At 50.4% G+C, this 18,894-nt stretch overlaps 3 protein-coding genes across 6 annotated transcripts; 1 reads left to right on the top strand and 2 right to left on the bottom strand.

Moving 5' to 3' along the window:
- Positions 1–3,354: 3,354 nt before the first annotated feature.
- LOC130156561 (mas-related G-protein coupled receptor member D-like) lies at positions 3,355–5,290 on the bottom strand. The gene is made up of 2 exons (XM_056355137.1): positions 4,960–5,290; positions 3,355–4,753 (listed from the first exon to the last, which is right to left on the bottom strand). The coding sequence occupies exons 1-2, from the start codon at positions 5,288–5,290 to the stop codon at positions 3,735–3,737; spliced, it is 1,350 nt and encodes a 449-aa protein (XP_056211112.1). The 3' UTR covers positions 3,355–3,734.
- On the top strand, positions 5,240–6,766 carry LOC130156562 (proto-oncogene Mas-like). Its single transcript, XM_056355139.1, has 2 exons — positions 5,240–5,373; positions 5,560–6,766. Exon 2 carries the CDS (start codon positions 5,610–5,612, stop codon positions 6,585–6,587), a length of 978 nt encoding a protein of 325 aa, XP_056211114.1. The 5' UTR covers positions 5,240–5,373; positions 5,560–5,609; the 3' UTR covers positions 6,588–6,766.
- A 2,778-nt stretch (positions 6,767–9,544) lies between these two features.
- Positions 9,545–17,474, bottom strand: LOC130156367 (proto-oncogene Mas-like). 4 transcript variants are annotated; one of them, XM_056354807.1, is made up of 3 exons: positions 15,873–17,469; positions 12,678–12,926; positions 9,545–12,130 (listed from the first exon to the last, which is right to left on the bottom strand). In XM_056354807.1, the coding sequence occupies exon 3, from the start codon at positions 12,068–12,070 to the stop codon at positions 11,114–11,116; it is 957 nt and encodes a 318-aa protein (XP_056210782.1). In that variant the 5' UTR covers positions 12,071–12,130; positions 12,678–12,926; positions 15,873–17,469; the 3' UTR covers positions 9,545–11,113. The 4 variants fall into 4 exon arrangements, with proteins under 4 accessions (XP_056210782.1, XP_056210780.1, XP_056210783.1 ...); XM_056354805.1 differs by lacking the exon at positions 12,678–12,926 and having other exon boundaries at positions 16,459–17,474; XM_056354808.1 differs by lacking the exon at positions 12,678–12,926 and having other exon boundaries at positions 15,873–17,471.
- Positions 17,475–18,894: the final 1,420 nt, after the last annotated feature.

The following is an 18,894-nucleotide window of genomic DNA, read 5'->3' as shown; positions in this document are numbered from 1 at the left end:
GGCAGAAAATTTTAGGGCATCCAAACAGAAAACATACCTTTGTCAAGGAGATGAGCTAAGGACAGAAGTGAAGCAGTCATGGTAGTGAGAGGTGATTTTTTGTTACATTAAACTAACTAAACTTAGCAAACTTCAGGTTAAATATATTCTGAGACCAGTTTCTCTGAGCTCAACCTGATGACACTATTCAATGAGGTGACTCCTCCACCGACTCTGCAGGAGCTGTCTCCTACCTTCAACCTTTGTTTTACTCTTCAGAGGCTCTCCATAGCACAACAAACCCCTTCAACCTCTTGGGTTATTCCTTACAGGGTAGTAGATTTAAAAAAACGATGCTGCTCTTTGCAGAAAGAAAACCTCTGCATGCAATGTGGTGATCAGCTAAACATCTAATGGGCTTGATATATGCCCTGAGGAGAACATCAGGCAGGAAGGTAGTGATAAGAATGTAGATCTCTCTTAGCTGATACAGCTCTGTGTATGCTTTAGATCCTAATGAGGGGAAGAGGGAGAAAAATCTGGAGCAAAAATGAACAAATCAGAAAATCTGATGTGAAGACAGACTTACATGTATCTTCATTGTCAAAACATATTGCTCCACACAACATTAGACAGCATGGACTTGGGTGGGTGGACTCAACACTGGACCAAAGAGAGGAATTGTTGATGCCAAAATGCCAGTTCCCCTCAGGGCTGATGGGGTGACTGCTGTTGCACGTGACTTTGTACCACTGCTGATTTCACAGTTTTGAAGCAAGAGGAGAAGCAGCTGATTGCACGAACCAGCAAGAGGAAGCAGATGGGCAGAGGTGCAAACCAGCACCAACAAGGTGGTGGTGGTGGTGGTAGCAGCAGAGCTGAAAATGTCAGCCTGTCGAAGATGACAAAGCCAAAAGGAATGAGAGGATGGAAAGCAGCCCAAACATTAAAACGGCACCGGTACCTAAGAGCAGAGACGCAGCCTAAGTGAGTTCTTGGCCATGAACAGGGAGGGAACACACAGGGTTCTGGCTGACCTTAAGTAAAGGGGCTGGGGGGGGGGCGCAGGGGGGGGGGTTGAAGAGAGGGGAGAACAGAGGAGTGAAAGAATTAACAACAATACATTAATTACAATGTGTGAAATTCAGCTGAAGACCCTGGCTGCCCTTCCTTCCAGACTGGTACCTCAGAATTTCTCGAATTCAGTGTCTGGCCTCCTCCAGCCTCTCCTGACAGAGGTTCCAGGCGGTGGCAGTGGTACTGGAGGTGGCACTGGAGGTGGCAGGCGCCGTGCATGTCCCTCAGGTGGGGACCAGAGCGAGGACACCCAAAGTTGGCCGAGTACAATGATTTATATGTGTGTGTGTGTGTGTGCTGGTGTTGGTGGCAAGCTGCTAGTGGTGTGGGCTGCAGGGTCTCCTCGGAGGGAGCTGAGGGGCTGCCCTGTGCTGGGCACAGCCGGCTCTGGCCAGTTCCAGCCAGTTCAGCCTGTTCCAGCTGGCTCCGCAGGGGCTGCAGCTGAGCCCTTCAGGGGAGGGTGTGGAGCTGCTGTGGAAACGTGTTTGCAAATGGGCAGAAAACACCAGAGAGGCAGAGGAGAAGGGGCAAAGAGTGAGGAACAGTGGGGAGAACAGTGGGGGCAGGGAAGGGGGCACGGGTGCTGCTCTGTAGCTGGGGTGTTGCATTTCTCCATCAACTTTAAAGAGAATTGAGGACTGTTGTGTTCTGACAGTCTGCCATAATACATCAATCACAGAGTCACAGCATGGTCAGGGCTGGAAGGGACCCCTGGGGGTCACCCAGCCCACCTCCCTGCTGAAGCAGCTCCCCTAGAGCAGGCTGCACAGAGCCGCGTCCAGGCGGGTTCCAACGTCTCCAGAGAAGGAGACCCCTCGGCCTCTCTGGGCAGCCTGGCCCAGGGCTCTGCCACCCCCGAGGCAGAGAAGTTCCTCCTCACATGCAGATGGAAGTTGCCGTGTTGCCGTTGGTGCCCGCTGCCCCTTGGCCCGTCGCTGGGCACCGCTGAAAAGAGCCTGGCCCCGTCCTGCTGGCACTCGCCCTTAAGGTGTCTGTAGGCATTGATCAGAGCCCCTCGGTCTTCTCTCCTCCGGGCTGAGCAGCCCCAGCTCTCCAGCCTTTCCTCATCAGGGAGATGCTCCATCCCCTCATCATCCCCACAGCTTCTGCTGCCCCATCCCCAGTAGCTCCCTGTCTCTCTGGAACTGGGAGCCCAGAAATCCCTGTATCTCAAACCTCTGTCGGAGGAAAAGTCTCATTACAAAGCTTTCCTCACTGGCGTTTCCCCATTTGTCCCCTTTCTCTCCCATCCTGTAAGAAGCAAAAGGAAGTAAGAACCTTCCTACACTCAGGTCTGTATTTTCTGGCAATGTCTGCCCTTACCCAGGTACCAGCTTGGAGCTGCCGCATCCCAATGTGTGTGTGGAAAACAGGGAGTGAGAGCGTGGCCAAGGGGGCTTCTGGTAACACAGAAATGGAATGGGTGGGAACCAGATATGTAAAAACAACAAGCGAAGATGTTATTAGTATTAATAAAAGAACCCCAAAATCATTCCTGTCAGTGCCTGGGCCTGAACCAGGTACTGTGGGGAGTCTGACGGGAGGTCAAGGCACATTGACTCCACAACCCTAGTGGCTTTTCACTGGGAATTTTCCCCGCAACTTCCGTGTGACTGTTTTCTGATTTACAACCAGTCGCTTGGAAGTCTAGTATTTCCCAGCAGCTTCCTGGGTGGAATCTGTCCCCTCTGGATCTCGAGGGACCTTTCACAAAAAGGCTGTCTTTACATCACCTTAGACTGAAGGAGGAATAAGCTCATGAAATCCAGTTTCTTCTAAACACAAATCGAGTTTTAGGGCACTCAGCTATGCTCATGACTTCTAATCTTCTCTGAGCAGAGGAAATGACTAATGGAAAGAAACTTTGGAAGATAAGAAGTATAGAAATCATCCTGTTTTGCTGACAGATACTCCTGTTTTATATAGATTGTTTCTGTCCTGAATATTAGCACCTAATTAATTGTTTTGGTTTTATTGTTTTCTGTTCTTAATTGATGGATCTCAGGGGACATTCAGCAGTATGACTTTCTCCGTCTTAAGACACATCTGGTTACATCAGCCCTTCCTTAGGATGTGTTTCCATCATAGCTGTGCTTTGCATTAGAGCAGCAACATCACCCATCATATGGGAAGTTCCTGATAAGAAGGAGGGATCTGAGAAAAGCCAGGAATACTCATTGCACAACGTGTGGTAACGAAAATAATACTTGAATTGCTGTCAAAGACAGCACTGAGTATAAGGCAAATCATAATAAAAATAAACAAAGGGGGAAATGAAGACAGAAAATGGGGACTGGATCAGATAAATAATTGATTTAAGACACAGGAAGAAGCTTCAAGTCAGTGTGTGCTGAAAGAGGACAGAAGAGCCAAGTTTATTTTAGAACAGCTAATTCCAGCTGTTAGCCCGAAGTTTCACAGCTGTGCTGGCAGGTGAATAAGACTTTCCCCAGTGATTCCAGTGGGAGCAGGACCAGCCCCTGTGTGACTCACCCAACTGCAAATCCTTTGTCATGCACAGAGACGGAGCCCTGCTGAGCAGTGCTGCGCTGGGGCTGTGCTACGTGCCCCCGCAAAGAAGAGCTGCAGCATTGATCCCATTGCAGCAGGCAGGCAGCAAGTGCATGGGGATCTCCATCCCCCAGGCTGCCTGCAAGGCTCCACATCTCCAGGTGTCCTCACACAGTGGTCTCCACCATAGTGTCCTCAGGCATGTGGGTCTCCTCCTCAAACACCTGGCGAAAGGCAGCTTTCATGGAGCCTTGGAACCAGCACTGCCAGCAGCTCCCCACCAGAAAGTAAATGATTGGATTGATGCTACAGTTTAGCAATGCCAGCAGAGAAGATGTATCATCAGGAAATAATACATGCGAACTTGGAAGATAGAGGAAAACCTCTGCACTGAAAGGAATACCAAAGGCAAAGAAGACAATCACACCTAGCAGAACAGTGACATAGAGTTTCCCTGAATGTCGTCTCTGTGAACCACATCGCAGTTTGATGAACACGGACAGGTTGAAAATCAGCATTGCTAAAGACAAAAGCATGAAAATTGCCATGGCTACGCCTGCAAATACTGTCTCGTAGCTTTCGGAAAAGTTAAAGCTAAGATACATTGAGAAAACAAAAAATCCAGTGATAGCCCAGAGCACCCCACTTACAACACCTGACAAGCGCTCTGGGTGGTGGTAGCGGTACCAGGTTGGGAAGAAGACTGAGATACACCGCTCCACGCTGATTGCTGTCAGGAGACCCAGGCTGCTAAGGTCAAAGAATTGGCACAGAAATTCAACTACAAATACAAAATCTCTGTACAAAGAAATAAAATCATACAAATAAGAACAATTTTCTGTTAAGCTCAAAATTGCCAACATGAGCAGAAAAAAGAGGAGATGCAAAGAGAAGTCAGCAACAGCTAGATTTAGGATGTAGACAATGAAAGGGCTCTGCTTCATGTGGAAGCCCAGGAACCACATGACTATCCCATTCCCCACAAGTCCGCAGAGAGAAATTCCCATACAGACACCTGCAAAGACCAGCAGTCCGTAAGGTAGTCTTGAGCATTTGTATTCGATACTTTCTCTGTAGTCCACATATCTAGAAGTCGTGTAGCTCAGAGAGAGGTCTGTTGTGACTTTCTCCTCCATGGCAAATGACCCTGCTCCAGGCGAACGCCTTTTCCCTCTCCCTCTACCTCCTAGAGGACATGAGGAATCACAGGAGATGAGAGACATCAGCATTCCCACCACTCATCATCTTTCCCCACAACACCAGACCTCATGCCAGCCCCAGGCTGCGCCAGGAAAGACCCTGCCCCTGCCATACCCAGGACAGGCTCCCATCCCTCCAGCTCTGTTCCTGGCCAGGAGGCATCTCCCCCTTTTCCCTTCCACAGCCTCCTACCTCCTGGTGCTCCTGGGAACAGTGCTGCTGCTGGAGCCTGAGCACACGGGGCCTCCAAGCTCACCAGGAGGAAGGGTCTGGTATGCCAGATACACACAGCAAAAGCCAGAAGCCCCTCACATGGTGGGACAAAGCAGGAGGACCACAGGAGAGGAAGGGTGTGACGTGGCCAGCTCCTGCTGACAAGATCACTGTTTGTGTGACATGTGAGGGGAAGCTGAATGTGATGAGATTGTGAGGGGAGTCTCCAGACCACGGGACATGATCTCTGGGCAAAGGTCTGCTCCTCAGGCACGAGGCCAAAGCAGAGTGAGGTGGCCACAGCAACCATCACCAGACCCTTCCTCCTGGTGAGCTTGGAGGCCCCGTGTGCTCGGGCTCCACCAGCAGCACTGTTACCACGAGCACCAGGAGGTAGGAGGCTGTGGAAGGGAAAAAGGGGAGATGCCTCCTGGGTACGTACCATGCCTGGGTATGGCAGGGGCAGGGTTTTTCCTGACACAGCCTGGGGCTGGCATGAGGTCTGGTGTTGTGGGGAAAGATAATGAGTGGTGGGAATGCTGATGTCTCTCATCTCCTGTGATTCCTCATGTCCTCTAGGAGGTAGAGGGAGAGGGAAAAGGCGTTCGCCTGGAGCAGGGTCATTTGCCATGGAGGAGAAAGTCACAACAGACCTCCCTCTGAGCTACATGACTTCTGGATATGAAGAATCTCAGGCATTTAATCAGTCTCAGTGCATACCAGGAGATAACAGGTTATTGATAATCTCAGGTGTCTGTATTGGCATTTGCATGTGTGGACTTATGGGGAATGTGGTTGTCGTGTGGTTCCTGGGCTTCCACATGAAGAAGAGCCCTTTCACTGTCTATGTCCTGAACCTGGCCATTGCTGACTTTTCTCTGCTCCTACTCCTTGTTGTTAAACTTATATTTCACATGGTTACAACAGTCTATTGTATTTTCTCATTTCAGCATGGTTTGACTGATTATATCCTGATGGATCTGTTTCTGTTTTGGTATTTTGCCAGCATGTATCTCCTGACAGCAATGAGCATAGAGAGGTGCCTGTCTGTTTTGTTCCCACTCTGGTACCGGTGCCGCCGCCCAAAGCACTTGTCAGGCATCATGTGTGGGGTGCTCTGGGCTCTTGCTGGACTTTTTGTTTCTTTGGTTTTCATTAGTTGTTATGTGTCTCTGAGTATAAACTGTGCACAGCTATTGCGAAGTATAAGCATTGTGAATTTTCTCATTTTCTCTTTATTCCCATTCCTTTCCAACCTGTCCCTGTTCATCAAACTCCAGTGTGGCTCACAGAGACAACACCCGGGGAAACTCTATGTTGCTGTCCTGCTCAGTGTGATCTTCTTGTTTATCTTCGGGTTTCCTTTCAGTGTGGTGATTTTCCTTGATCCTTTGTATTCAAACCTGTTTTACCTTCATATTTCTTACCTGCTGGCATCACTGAACAGCAGCATCAATCCAGCCATTTACTTCCTGGTGGGGAGCTGCCGGCAGCGCCGTTTCCAGGGCTCTGCAAAGGTTGCCCTCCGTCGCGTGTTCGAAGTGAAAACGATGAGTGAGGAAGGGAGCCACATGCCTGAGGACACTATGATGGAGACCACTCTGTAAGGCTTGGAGATGCAGCACCTTGCAGACAGCCTGGACGATGGAGGCATGGGGACGTGTAGCACAGCCCCAGCGCAGCATGCTCAGCGGGGCTCCGTCACTGTGCATGGGCTGTATTCCCCATTGCAATGATCCTCATTGCCCTGGCCCCAGCAAATAAACTCTACTCCTTTGGCTCAGCAGATGAGTTTTGTGGGGATTGGGGTATCTCTTGCCTGGGGAAAGTCTGATGTATTGGGCCCTGGGGGAGCTCTGGCCATCTCTGTTGTCCAAGCGAGGCAGTGCTCTGCAAAAGGGATTGCAAAAATGGGCAATCCAAGGGGATCACAGGGGTACCTCACCAGCATGACCACACTCACGCTGGAGTAAAAGGCTGAGTGAAGCAGAGGCAGTTGCTGCCGTGGGAAGCAGCAGTGCAGCTCATCCACAGGGTAGGGCAGCCCCCTCCCCACCCTGGTTCCCTTGGCATGGAGACACCGCGGTGGCAGAGCTGGCCATGCCACCACCTCTGCTGCTGCCCTGCTGAGGAGTGGAGGGTGAGGACTCCTGGGAGAGTAACTTGCTCCTGGAAGCTGAGTGGGGTACCCTCATGAAGAGGGACTAGCTGGGAACCCACCCTCCCCAGAAACCCCTTCCCAGCCTAGCTGAACCCCTCTGCCTTCTCCGGGGCTGTGTGGAATCTCCCGAGCAGGAGCTGAGCCCCAGGATCTGCTGCTCACCCACACCCCGGGCTCGGAGGGCTGCAGGGGCACATCCAGCACGGGGCTGGTGGTGATTTCACAAATATCTGCGGGTCTGGTGCCTCTAGATGGCAGGAGAGGGGTGAGGATCGCGCGGAGCATCCTTCATCTTTTTTAAGAGCCGGTCAGCAGAGCCGGCCCTTGCGCTTGCAGCTGATGGAAAGAGAAAGAAAACAACATCGTGTCGGGCTGCAGAGCTGGGGAAGAAGCAAGAGCAGCCTTTTATGGGGATTTGGGGGAAAAAATGGGAATTTGTCACACTCTCTAATTCCAGGGTTAAATCGTTCTAAGAACGGTACAGGCTCGATCGTGCCGGGGGTTTACAAGTGGCACGTTCCTGGCACTCGTGTTCATGCCAAGTTCATGCAAGGTGCTGCTTTCCAGCTGTGCTCCAGGGAAACATGGCTTTTTGCAACAGACTACGGCTGGTTGACAAGGCATCGTATCCCAGAGGTTGCCACTTCCCTGCTGAGGTCTCTCAGGAACCAGACAGCACCATAATCACCCCTGCAAGGGGACAGGGAATCTGCTCCAGCCCTGCTACTATCAGCCCCTACAGAAAAAAACACGGGAGGAGCTGAAGAATGTTTCACTCTTCAAAATCTCCACAAAAGTTTTGTCCACAGGGACAGAAGCATCCCAAAGGAGGCTTCAGACTCTTTTGCCTTACTTCAGCCAAGGCTATGATACCCTGTCCTCCAAACTCAGAAGGGCACATGGAGGAGCTGTGTCTTCAGAAAAGGCACTGATTTTGGAAAGGAAATATTTCAAGGTGAAGATGAAATAACACAGTGCAATGCTGGGTGTCTGACGCCAAAGATCACCTCTCCGATGCCAGAGAGAAGCACAGTGGGCAAATGTCAGCTGCAGAGGCTGGGATGGTAACCCACTTTGGCACAGCTCACCAAACCCTCCCCAGACACAGCTCCAAGCCAGGCTGTGAAGCAAGCCAGGGGATTACCAGGTTGGATAGTCTTGGTAAGTCAAGAGACATTAATTCCTCTACTCTCTTTGCTCACAGCAAAGATTTCATAGTAACTCCACTGAACACACCTCTGTGTCCATGACCAAAAAGAGCCTGAAATATGGAAATTAACATAACCAGATATATGGGCCACTTAATTTTATGGAAATCAGGAGCATCACACTGCTCATCTACCTGTGTGGGCTGGCAGGGAATGGGGCCATTGTTTGCTTCCCAAGCTTCAGCATCAAGAGGAAGCCCGTCACTGCCTCCACCCTGAACCTGGCCATCTTCAGAAGGAGCTGAGCAGCTCTGCTGCACAGCTTTTGTAATGACTAACCATACACTCCAAAATCATGATTGCACTGGTCTTTTTCTAGTTACCTACCTAAGGCGTCATTTTGTTACTAGTCCTAAATGAGATTCGGATTTCTTTGTTTTGTTTCCAAGATGGTAACTCTGACCCCAAAATTTGTTGAATAAACAACAGCTGGGCTTCACTGACACAGCTGAAAAGAGCAAGACTGACAACTCTGTCACAAAATGGCTCATTTCCTCTCATTCTAAAGCCTCTGTCTTGTTTATGAGGAAGGCAGGTACGTCCAGAGGTGCATCATCCTACGGTAGCTGGGATGAGTAATTTGGCAGTGCCAAGACCTCCTCATTCGTTCTGGGAGGGACATGGCCAGCAGACAACATGTCTCTGGGATGCTTGCAGTTAGCAGAGATGTATCTCACTGTAAGAAGCCTCCAGCTGAGCCAAGCCATGGCAGTGGAGCTGCCCACATGTGCTGAAAACTTTCCTCAGGAACAGTTGAGCACACCAGGAGAGCGCCTCCCTGTAGGATGGAGGGCTGAAGCCAGCTGAGGCAGGCAGAGGTGGAAGGGCAGAGGGAAAGATGTGAAGGAAGGGACCTCGCAGCATCCCACCAGCTGGGAGACTGCTGAGAAAAGCAGTGAGGAGGCACGCAGCCTGACAGGGAAGATCATCATATTTGCGGGTGGCAGGGCTGCCTGTATTCACCCACCCACTTCCCCGCCTCTTACACAGTGGGAAGTTGTCTGTCCTTTTCCCACTGCCTTAAATCCAAGAGTAATTACTGTGCCTCTCGTTTTAGAAAGAGAAGCAAGAGTATAACCTATGGGTGGTGAGTCATGCTTTGAAGACCCATGATGAGATTAAACATCGAAGAAACATTTATTAACAGAGTTGTTTTACAGAACAGGGCAGGAGTCTTCCATAGTTGAGAGGGGGATTTTTCTCCCTCTTTCCCATTTTCCTGTCCTTTGGAAAGTAAAGGAGTTACACTCTGTTGTCCAGGAAAGGGCTCCCATCATCCACGGAGCATCGCTCAAGGCAGGTGCAGAGGGACCACGATCCTTTCATGTGCTTTTCCTGCTTCCTGGGGTCTCCCTTGTCTGCAGTGTCACCCAGGCCAGCACCTATCTGAGCTTCTTGTTTCCACCAGAGAGTTTTATGTGTTCAGTTATCATGGCTCTGTACCTGTACTGCACCAAGTGATTAATTTTCATTCCAGCCTGTCAGGTGACATGTCGCTCTGGGCTAAGGGACAAGCCAAAGGGCAGAAAAATTTGTGTCGCTATCCCAGGTCCCAGAGGCCACAGCATCAGTAGTTCCTGGGTCTGCTTTGCTGATGCCTTTCCTCCCTCCACCCCTCCCTGCCAGCTGCACTGTCCCAACCTTTCCCTGGTGCTCATACTGAAGTTAGTGCAGCCTGGTGGGGAGTCACACCAGGAAACAAAACCAGCTCAAAAGCAGTGGTTTGTTGGCGGCTTAGTTCCCAGGCTGACGAGAGCTGCTGTACCCTCCACCTCCTTGACAGCAAGGGATGACAGACACGGAGGGGAGAGAGAAGTGGAGAAAGCACTGCCACTGCCCCTTTCACCAGGGAGCCTGGGCCAGGCTACAGGGATTCAGTCCTCATGGCTTCAACGGGGTCTTTTCCTTAAAAAGTCCACTTCTTTCCTTCCCTCTCCCTGTATCCTCTTTCACACAGAAAATCCGGTCTTTACAGAGTCTTCAGACAGGGCTGTGCTTTTTGGATTATTTCATTTTAACCCTGCTCGTCTTGTTTTTCTAAATAATGAACAGACTCACCAGTAACGAATACAGACCTCAGGTCATGGTTGCGAAATGGCATTTGCTCAAGCTAACCATCCAGACAGCCTGGAGAAAAGTGGGAGGAACCATAAGAGGCTGTTCCAGTCAAAAACCCTTGCGTGCAGACAAGCCACATGATGCACAGACCAAACCCAGTTTGCAGCTGAAGCAATGCATTTCAGGGAAAGCCTTCCAGGGGCCATCCCAAACACATGCCTGCTTGCTTGGTAACAAAGCTGAATGTGAAGTGTCCACATACTCTTCACAAGCTGAAGATGCACACGCAAGGGTTTGCCCAGGAATTGTTCTGCCCTGCTGTGCCAAGCTTTCCCATCCACCCACACTCTGCTCTTAAGCAGACACACAAAAAATCCATGGGCAGGAGCTGAGTCTCTGCAGCTGTTTTAATAGTGCACAGGGCAGAGCCAGCTCACTTTTGGGACAGGCGAAGCTCCGAGCTGTTGAATACAACATATTCAAAGCAAAGTTTCAAAGCAAAAGGTTTTGATGAGTATTTCATTGCTCTGTCCAGTGTCCAACCCAGGCAGGAGTTCCTGCGCCACCCAGCATGTTTCGTTGTGCTGCAGCTAATTCCGTTCAGCTGCAACCAGACCCACAGCAAAGCCTCTTCCTTGTCTTGCCCTGGTTCACGGGATGTCTCCATCCCTAGAGCATCTTCTCTAAGGGAGGGGCTTCCAGAGGTTTAAACAGCTGTTTCCACTGTGTTTTCTCTGGGAGTTTCACCTCTGATTTGGGACTCTGTTATGTCTTCAAAAGCCCTCTGGAAAGCAACCCTAACAGAGAGTGTGAACTTCTTTGCACAGCTCCCAGCCAAGAAGTAAATAACAGGGTTTATACTGCTGTTCACACAGGCGAGAGAGAGAGAGGTGTCAAAGACAAAAATAGAAAAATCAAACAGTCTTAGCAAGAGCCAGTAGACAAAATCAGCGGTAAAGAAGGGAAAGAAGACAGCTAGCAGGACCACAACACAGAGCTTCCTTGGAGGATACTGCCATGAACAGCACAAGACCCTTGAAAGCAGGGTTAGACCAGAAAAAATCAGGGCAAGCACCGGTAAGAGGTAGCTCAGGGCAAAAACAATGAGCACCGCAGGAGAGAGATAGAGGGTCACGGCAAGCAGGAAGGAGAGAGCCCAGAGCAGGGCACACACCAGCACTGGCAAGTGCTTGGGGTGGTGGCAGGAGCAGCAGGCTGGGCGGAGGACAGACAGAGTCGTCATGGCACTGAAGGCGGTCAGGAGGTAAATGCTGGCAGTGAAAGAGAAGAGGATGGTGATGTTCAACACAGTTGTAATGTCCTGTGAGCTCAGCCTGTGACACAGGCTCTCTGGGCTGTGAAATATCACAAGGGCAATGGTGATGGAGAGGAGGAAGGTGAAGTCAGCGACAGCCAGGTTGAGGACGTAGACAGTGATGGGGTTCCTGAGGATGCGGAAGCCGAGGAGCCAGAGGACAGCCCCGTTCCCCACCAGCCCGCAGAGGCAGATGAGCAGCGTGACAGGGACTTTGCTCAAGTGACCAGCTTCACAGTCTGTCCAGTTGTAGTGACTGTCCTCATGCCTCAGCAGCCTGTGGTGCCAGCTCCTGTTATATGCTGTCCCACCGGGCTGGCTCCAACACACAGAGCTGGCTCTTTCCATGGCGGGGAACAACGTGCTCTTCACGAAACCACTGCTGCTTCTCCTTCCCCGGTCACACAGCTGGAGGGATGAGATGAAACAGAAACATGTTAGCAGCTCTGCTGTCCCCCACACTAGGCTTTTCAGATCTTTGCAGCCATGCCCCAGCTTCCATGTGTAGGAGCACAGAGAGAAACGAGGGACAGGAGATGGAAGGGAGGACATGGGGAGGTGGGTATGACATGCCTGGCACAAGAACATGTACAGAAGTAGAACAGACACTAGGGAGGTGCCTCATCCCCGGCTTTGGACAGGACAGATGTGGAGGAGGAAAATAATAAGCTGAAAGGATTGTCCTTGAAGATATAAAAGAGGAAGTGGTTTTGGGGGTGGATCTGATATGGATTCTCAGTTGTCTAATATTATAGCTGATACTACTAAGCTGCTAGGCTCCTTCAGTGGGATACTCATTTCAGCACTCCCCTACCACCTTTTTCCATAATATTTAATCTTAATATCCTAGACACTGCTATTCCACAATCGGATTTGGTGCAAATTGATCAACAGGTTCAACACCAGTGAGGGGAGGCACTGATTAAACTAAAAATCCCACCCAGAAAAGTCTGACCTTCTTTCCTCTCGCAGCCTGGAGAACTTCACTGGAGCAGAAGCAGAGCAGCCTCACATCGCCTCATACTTGCCAGCTGCCACCCCCGTGACGGGATCTTCATGAGGTTTCCCGGAATTATCACTTGGAAAACTGGACCGAAGCCTGCCTGGGTGAGCCTGTGCAGCATCCAGCATGAGGTCTTTCTCAGGTCCTTTCACAAACCACTTCTGTCCGTGTTAGCCAAGCAGGCCATGTTCTCCAGGGTTCCTGCGAACAGGGAACCGTTTCACTGTGTTTGGCAGTACCAGGGTTCTGGCTATAATCTATTCTTGGCTTTGTACAGGAAATGACTAACAAAAAAGTCAGTCTCAGAAACTAGACCTATGGGAAAAGCAGATTGTCTCCCTGTTAGGTTCCTGTTTCATTTCAGTTTAAAGCAACCCTGATCCCAAAATATTCATATCTTTGAACTGGCTGAACTTTTCTCCTATCGTTCCGGGGTGTATCTCTAGGACCCTGCGCTACAAGCTTGGCGTTGCTGCAAAACTCCTAGTTCTGATGCAGACCTAGGTTTGTGACTTGTATACCGCAGTTTCACAGCGATACTTGATCTTCAAACACAGTTTCCAAGAGCATGCTACTACATGAATCAAGGAGCTGGCTGAATAGTAAGATCTGGGTATGAACCAGGTAGGCAGTGGAGACATGACTTAGGATTTCAGGGAAATCTTTTTTCCTCAGGAGAGGTGAATCAACGCTGCTTACTTGGCTCTAGTCGTCTAAAATTTATGGATTTCATCTGAGTTGCATTCTACGCTCCCTTTGTAGTCAGTCAGCAGCCTACAACATTTCCCACAGACAGACCGGTGCAGTTTCTAGAGAGCTGAAGTTAGGTGGGATGGTTCCTACCCAGACTGACTGCAGTGAAGGTCAAATGCAAACAGCTCCTGTTGCATGTGGGAGCAGGAGTGCTCCTGCTGGGATCTGGCACACAGGAGGCCCAGGACTAAAACCGCTTCCTCTCTCCCTCCCTACTACATTTGTGTCCCCGACTACAGAATCTCACATCCCCTCACCAAGCCAACCCTTTAAAGTGCAAACAGGTCATGATAAGGAAAGCATCGAGGTACACCAGCACAACGCCCTGCAACACAACTGCTTGATGCCCAGTCTATCTGTATACTCGACAAGAGAGCAGGATTAGCCAGGGTTTCTCAGCTTCTGCTTTCATGGGCAGCATCCCACGCACGATCATCCAAAATGTGGATTTCAACACAAGATCTACAGACATCAGTTATTTGTTGTATGCCTACAAGGAAGCTATGTTCTGTAAATATTATGGATTTAGTAGCAGTTGTTTCTGTGTGTTGGGAAAGTTAATACAACCATCTGGCAGGCAGAGCTCAGCTTCCTCGAGCTATCACCAGTGAGAGCCTTCCAGCCTCTGTTTCTGTCTCTTTTCTTGGATCTGCCCTGGAAGTTTGCTCCATGGGCTTCTCCACCCCATGCACAAACCTGCACTTTCTACCAGCCACCAGCCACTAGCAGTCTGGTTGTCCATCCTCTGTCCAACCTGGCACAATGCTGCTCTCCGGCAGCACTTGCCTCTGCCTGTCCCTTCCCACCTCCCCAGTTAAGCCCCTTTGGCTGGGTAAAGGTCTGGCTGCTGGCAGCATCAGCCAGGCTGAGGTGGGTTTTCTCTACCAGACTGTGGCACAGGAGGACATTAAGCCAGAGGGAGCTGAAAACAACATTTTTGTCCCTCACCATCATCTCCTCTGGTCTGGGGGGCTTTTGAGGATCAAGGCGATGAGTGGTCAGTGCTTTAGTGTCAGGCACCAAGGTCCCAGAAGAGGGTAGCAGCAGGAAGAGTTGGGATTCTCCTTGCTAGGAAGCAGACAAGGTACAGACTGAGGCCCAGGACTGTGGCTGTGTTAGCCATGGAGAACAGCAGAGCAGATGAGGCAGGACTTTCTGGACCACATCATTTCAGCATTATAAACTAGTGGGCAGCATGAGGGGACTGTCACAACTATCATGTTAAGAACAAGCAAGGGCACCCCATGGACCCAGCAAGGGGAGAAACAGCAATCACCAGTAAATTACATGAAAAACAATTTTATTAAAATAAATTATAAATAAGTTTGAGGTGGAAATCAGCCCTGCCCCTGGAAATCTCATTGAGCGTGCCCATGTCCTGGGGGATGCGTGACTACCCACTGCCAGTCGTGCTCACCCAGCTGGGCAAGGACCCTGCTCCCATGGGTGCTGGCCCGGGGTGCAGAGGCAGAGCTGTTCCTCTCTGAGTGCCAGTCTGCAGCCATAGGGGTTTAGGCAACAATTCCCATCACAGGGGTCTCACCCACCTCTTGGGAATCTGCCCTGTCTTCAAAGACCCTCTGAAGAGCCACTTTGACAGATCCTCTGAACCTGAACCTTCCATAGCTCCCAACCAGGACATAAATAACCGGATTGATACTGCTGTTGACAGAAGCCAGCAACAGGCAGATCTCAAAGACCAAATTAATGTAGACAAAGAAGTTGAGGAAGATCTGGACACTGAGCGGGATGCCAAAGAGGAGGAAGAAGAAGACCGCGAGGAAGATGACCGTGTACAACTTCACTGGGTGTTGTTGCCAAGAGCTGCGCCTAAGCTTGATACAGAGGATCACATTGGAAAGAACCATAAAGGGGGTGAAAAAGCAGAAATTGAGAAAGCACAAGGTTCCAAGAACCATCCAGCAGTGTCCAGAGTGACCCAGGTCACACACAAAGTACACCAGCCCAGCGAGCACACAGGCAAGGGCCCACAGCAGGCTGCACATGGCGGCTGAGAGCAGCCTTGGCCGGTGGCATCGGAACCAGAAGGGCCAGAGAGCACCCGCACACCTCTCCACACTGATGGCTGTGAGGAGATAGAGGCTGGTGCTGTAAGTGAGCAGAACCATGGAGTGAAATAGCGGCAGCACCCGCAAAAGCTCTGGCTGAAAGCAGCTGAGCATGGGCATGTGATATATCACAAGGAAAGCCAATGTGCAGAGGAGAAAGCAGCTGTCAGCCACGGCAAGGTTCAGGAGGTAGGCAGTGAAGGGATTTCTCCTGATGCGGAAGCTGAGGAGCCAGAGGATGGCCCCGTTCCCCACCAGCCCACACAGGCAGATGAGCAGCGTGATGCTACCGGTGACGATTTCAGGGATGTGTTCTGTAAAGCACCTGGTCTCATTGTGTCCATCCCCAGAGACCATGCTCTCCGTAGGCAGCGGGGACACTGCACGCCAGCCATGGATCGTGTTGTTGGGATGTCGGTCCATCTTCCTCCTTTCTCTCTTGTGCTCGCCTGGGGAAAGGCGAGAGATGAAGGTAAAATTAGTGACTCTCAGGTCCCCAGTACTGTGAATGTCCTCCGGTCAGTCAGCCTTCCCCCCTCCTCCAGGGGCTACAACATCTGCAACCCGGAGAACATAAGAACTGAGCAGAGAAAAAAAGAAGAGGGGAGAGGAGAGGAGAGGAGAGGAGAGGAGAGGAGAGGAGAGGAGAGGAGAGGAGAGGAGAGGAGAGGAGAGGAGAGGAGAGGAGATCAGGAGTAGAGATAGGAGGGAAGAGCTTGGGCCCAGGGTAACAGGAGACAGACAGAGAGCTGGGAGAGGAATGGAAGGATCAAAAAAGGCATGCAGAGCCATTTGCCCTTCAAGGACTGAAAAGGACTGAGAAGCTGAATGTGAAGAATGGAAAGACCAAGGAAGAGCAGAGCAGTGTGCCCCAGCAACAGGAATGGAAGCAAGACCCAGACCCTTCTCACCAGGCACAGGGGGGTCCAGTGAGGGCAGAGCCCTTGCACAGCCTTGGTATCACAGAGCTGCAAACTCCAGTCCTCTCTGCCAGACTTGCACATGAAATTTTACAAAGCTGCCGTTCCAAAACAATCCCAGATGAGATCTGGCCACCAGGAACAAGGTAACTCCATGATGAGGTTCCTCCAGTGCTCTGCTTGTGGGCCCTGGCACCCGGTCCCTTCCTCAGCTGAAGGCCAAATAGGGCCCCGGGAGCACAGCCCTGGGCTTCTGCGCAGGGGCGTGTGGCTGCAGGCACACAGATGTGCCAGGGCTTGGTTGTCACTTCTGAGAGCAGCGGAAGCAGCTTGCCAAAGAGTCACGCTCATGGGGCAGGCGTCACAGACTGATCCAATAGTCACTTCTAACACTTCCCCTTTGCAAACCCACCGTTGTGTTGAGCACAAAATTATCGTCTTCCTCCTCATTCGCTTCTTGTCTTCTGTGCCTGGTGGAAACTTTTCTGAGATGTGTCACAGTTCCCATCTGTGTGAATGTCACCCTCTGATGTCACACAGAAACCACCAGCTCCCCATCACCCCCAGGGAAATACTGCTCAACACAGCACCCACTGACACTCGCCTCCCTGCTTTCAAGAGCTGAGCTGGATGCTTCTATCACCCCATGCCATGTAGAGGGCAAGAGGGAAGAGGGATGGTGTGACGCACCCAGCCATCACATCGCAGGGACAACACAGATGACTGGACCTGCCCTCCTCTGACACTGCTGGGGGGGTGGCTGCTCTGTGCCCCATCCTCATGTCTCAGTCTGCTGAGGTTGCAGGGACACGGCATGAGTCCTCGAAGGGGTCTGTTTTGCACAAGCGGTCTTTTCAGGGCAGGAGCCTCCTCATGGCAGCAGCCCCATCCCTTTGCCCTGCTCCAAGTGTCTTCTCTGGGGCCAGGGACATCTGCCTGCTGCACAGCAACTCTAAAGGAATAGATCAGGAGAAATCATTGGAGACACCCATAGCAAGGGGAAACAAATGCAGATGGCTGGGAGAGCATCCCATCCAGCCCCCGGCTGTAGTCCTGCCTGCACCTCCATCCTGACTCCTGCCTGGCTGCAGGCAGCGTGGGGGGCGGGGGGTGCGGCGTGCTGGTGGGGTACTCTGCTTGCCCTATGACTTTGGTCAAGCAGAAGGTGAAATACTCCTGACGTTAGTTACCAGTCCTGATTTGGTATGAAACCTGGGCTCCTCCACATTCCTTAATAAATAATGTTTATTTAAATGATAATTAAACTGGACTGAAGGAGAGCTTTGATGCCATCAGCAGCCCCAGCCCTTCAGCATCTCCCGAGCATCCCCAGCTGCTCCAGCCCCCAGCTGGTTTTGAGAGCAACTTCACCTTCCCCAGGGGTGGTGGGCTCCTGGCACTGCATCACACTTCTTTTTATATTTAAAGGATGGTTTCAACAGAAAATGAGCTTAAAGGAGGGAGTAATAAAGCTCATAAGCAGGATGGTGAGAGCGGAGCCAAGCGTAAGGTGGAGGCTGCTGTGGGGATGATTCCTCCCGACAGCTCTTCCCTAGCCAGTGGAGAAGTGCAGCCAGCAGCTATTTAGCTATGTTTCCCAACTGTCTGTAAATATTGTTAAATATTTGTTAATGTTAAATTATGCTACTGTGGTAAGTAAATAATAGTGAATAATAACTACTACTAATAGTAGCTAGTAAATCATAAACTGCAGATGGCAAATAATAAACTGTGAATGGTAGATAATAAACACTAAATAGTAAATTAGTGAATAAATAGTAAATAAATTATAGACAATAAATAACTATTCATAAATAACAAATATTGTAAATACTATAAAATTATAAATAAAACAAAAATATAAATAACATAAATAGCAAATAACAAATACAAATAATAGATACATTAAGCTATAAATAAATAATAACAAATAATAGTTGTTCTTATTATTAACATGATAAATAATGCTGACAGCTGCTGCCTGGGGAAGAAGACGCGTGCCAGAGGCTGGGGAATGCAGGGTTCCTGGTGGCAGCCCCTGACCCAGGGGTCCTGGTGCACCCAAGGACAACCAGTGCAGTGACAGTGATGATTATGGGACTGAGTGCCCGTTTCTTGATTTCACCTTGTGGCAGCCACTTAGGCATCAAAATCTCTGATTCCTCCTCAGGCTGGCTGTGAATAACTCCCACTGATATGGCAGCAGCCGTGCTGGGGACAAGGGTAACAAGTTCCTTGTCAATGTCCCTAAGTGGAGGTTTTGACACCATTTTAAGTGTTTAAGTTTCTTCTCTCTATGGTAAAAATAGGGAGAAGAGGGCAATATTAAGAAACAAATTCACGGTCTGTGAGTTGGCCATGAATCCTGGAGTTCTTCCCGCTCCGAAGTCACGGAGTGCTCAGCAATACCCACAGCAGCAGACCCGT

The sequence above is a fragment of the Falco biarmicus genome, chromosome 10, assembly GCF_023638135.1.
Source record: "Falco biarmicus isolate bFalBia1 chromosome 10, bFalBia1.pri, whole genome shotgun sequence".
NCBI classification, from domain to species: domain Eukaryota; kingdom Metazoa; phylum Chordata; class Aves; order Falconiformes; family Falconidae; genus Falco; species Falco biarmicus.
This window is presented reverse-complemented; position numbering and strand designations above follow the sequence as displayed.

What these genes read in the sequence shown, in the direction of transcription:
- LOC130156561 (XM_056355137.1), bottom strand. Translation starts at nt 5,290, where the DNA reads ATGGTTGCTGTGGCCACCTCACTCTGCTTTGGCCTCGTGCCTGAGGAG. An exon ending in GTTCCCAGGAGCACCAGGAG is followed by an intron (nt 4,754 to 4,959) that starts GTAGGAGGCTGT and finishes CATGTCCTCTAG; the next exon opens with GAGGTAGAGGGAGAGGGAAA.
- LOC130156367 (XM_056354805.1), bottom strand. Translation starts at nt 16,551, where the DNA reads ATGTGCAAGTCTGGCAGAGAGGACTGGAGTTTGCAGCTCTGTGATACC. An exon ending in ACTGGACCCCCCTGTGCCTG is followed by an intron (nt 12,131 to 16,458) that starts GTGAGAAGGGTC and finishes TCATCCCTCCAG; the next exon opens with CTGTGTGACCGGGGAAGGAG.
- LOC130156562 (XM_056355139.1), top strand. Translation starts at nt 5,610, where the DNA reads ATGGAGGAGAAAGTCACAACAGACCTCCCTCTGAGCTACATGACTTCT.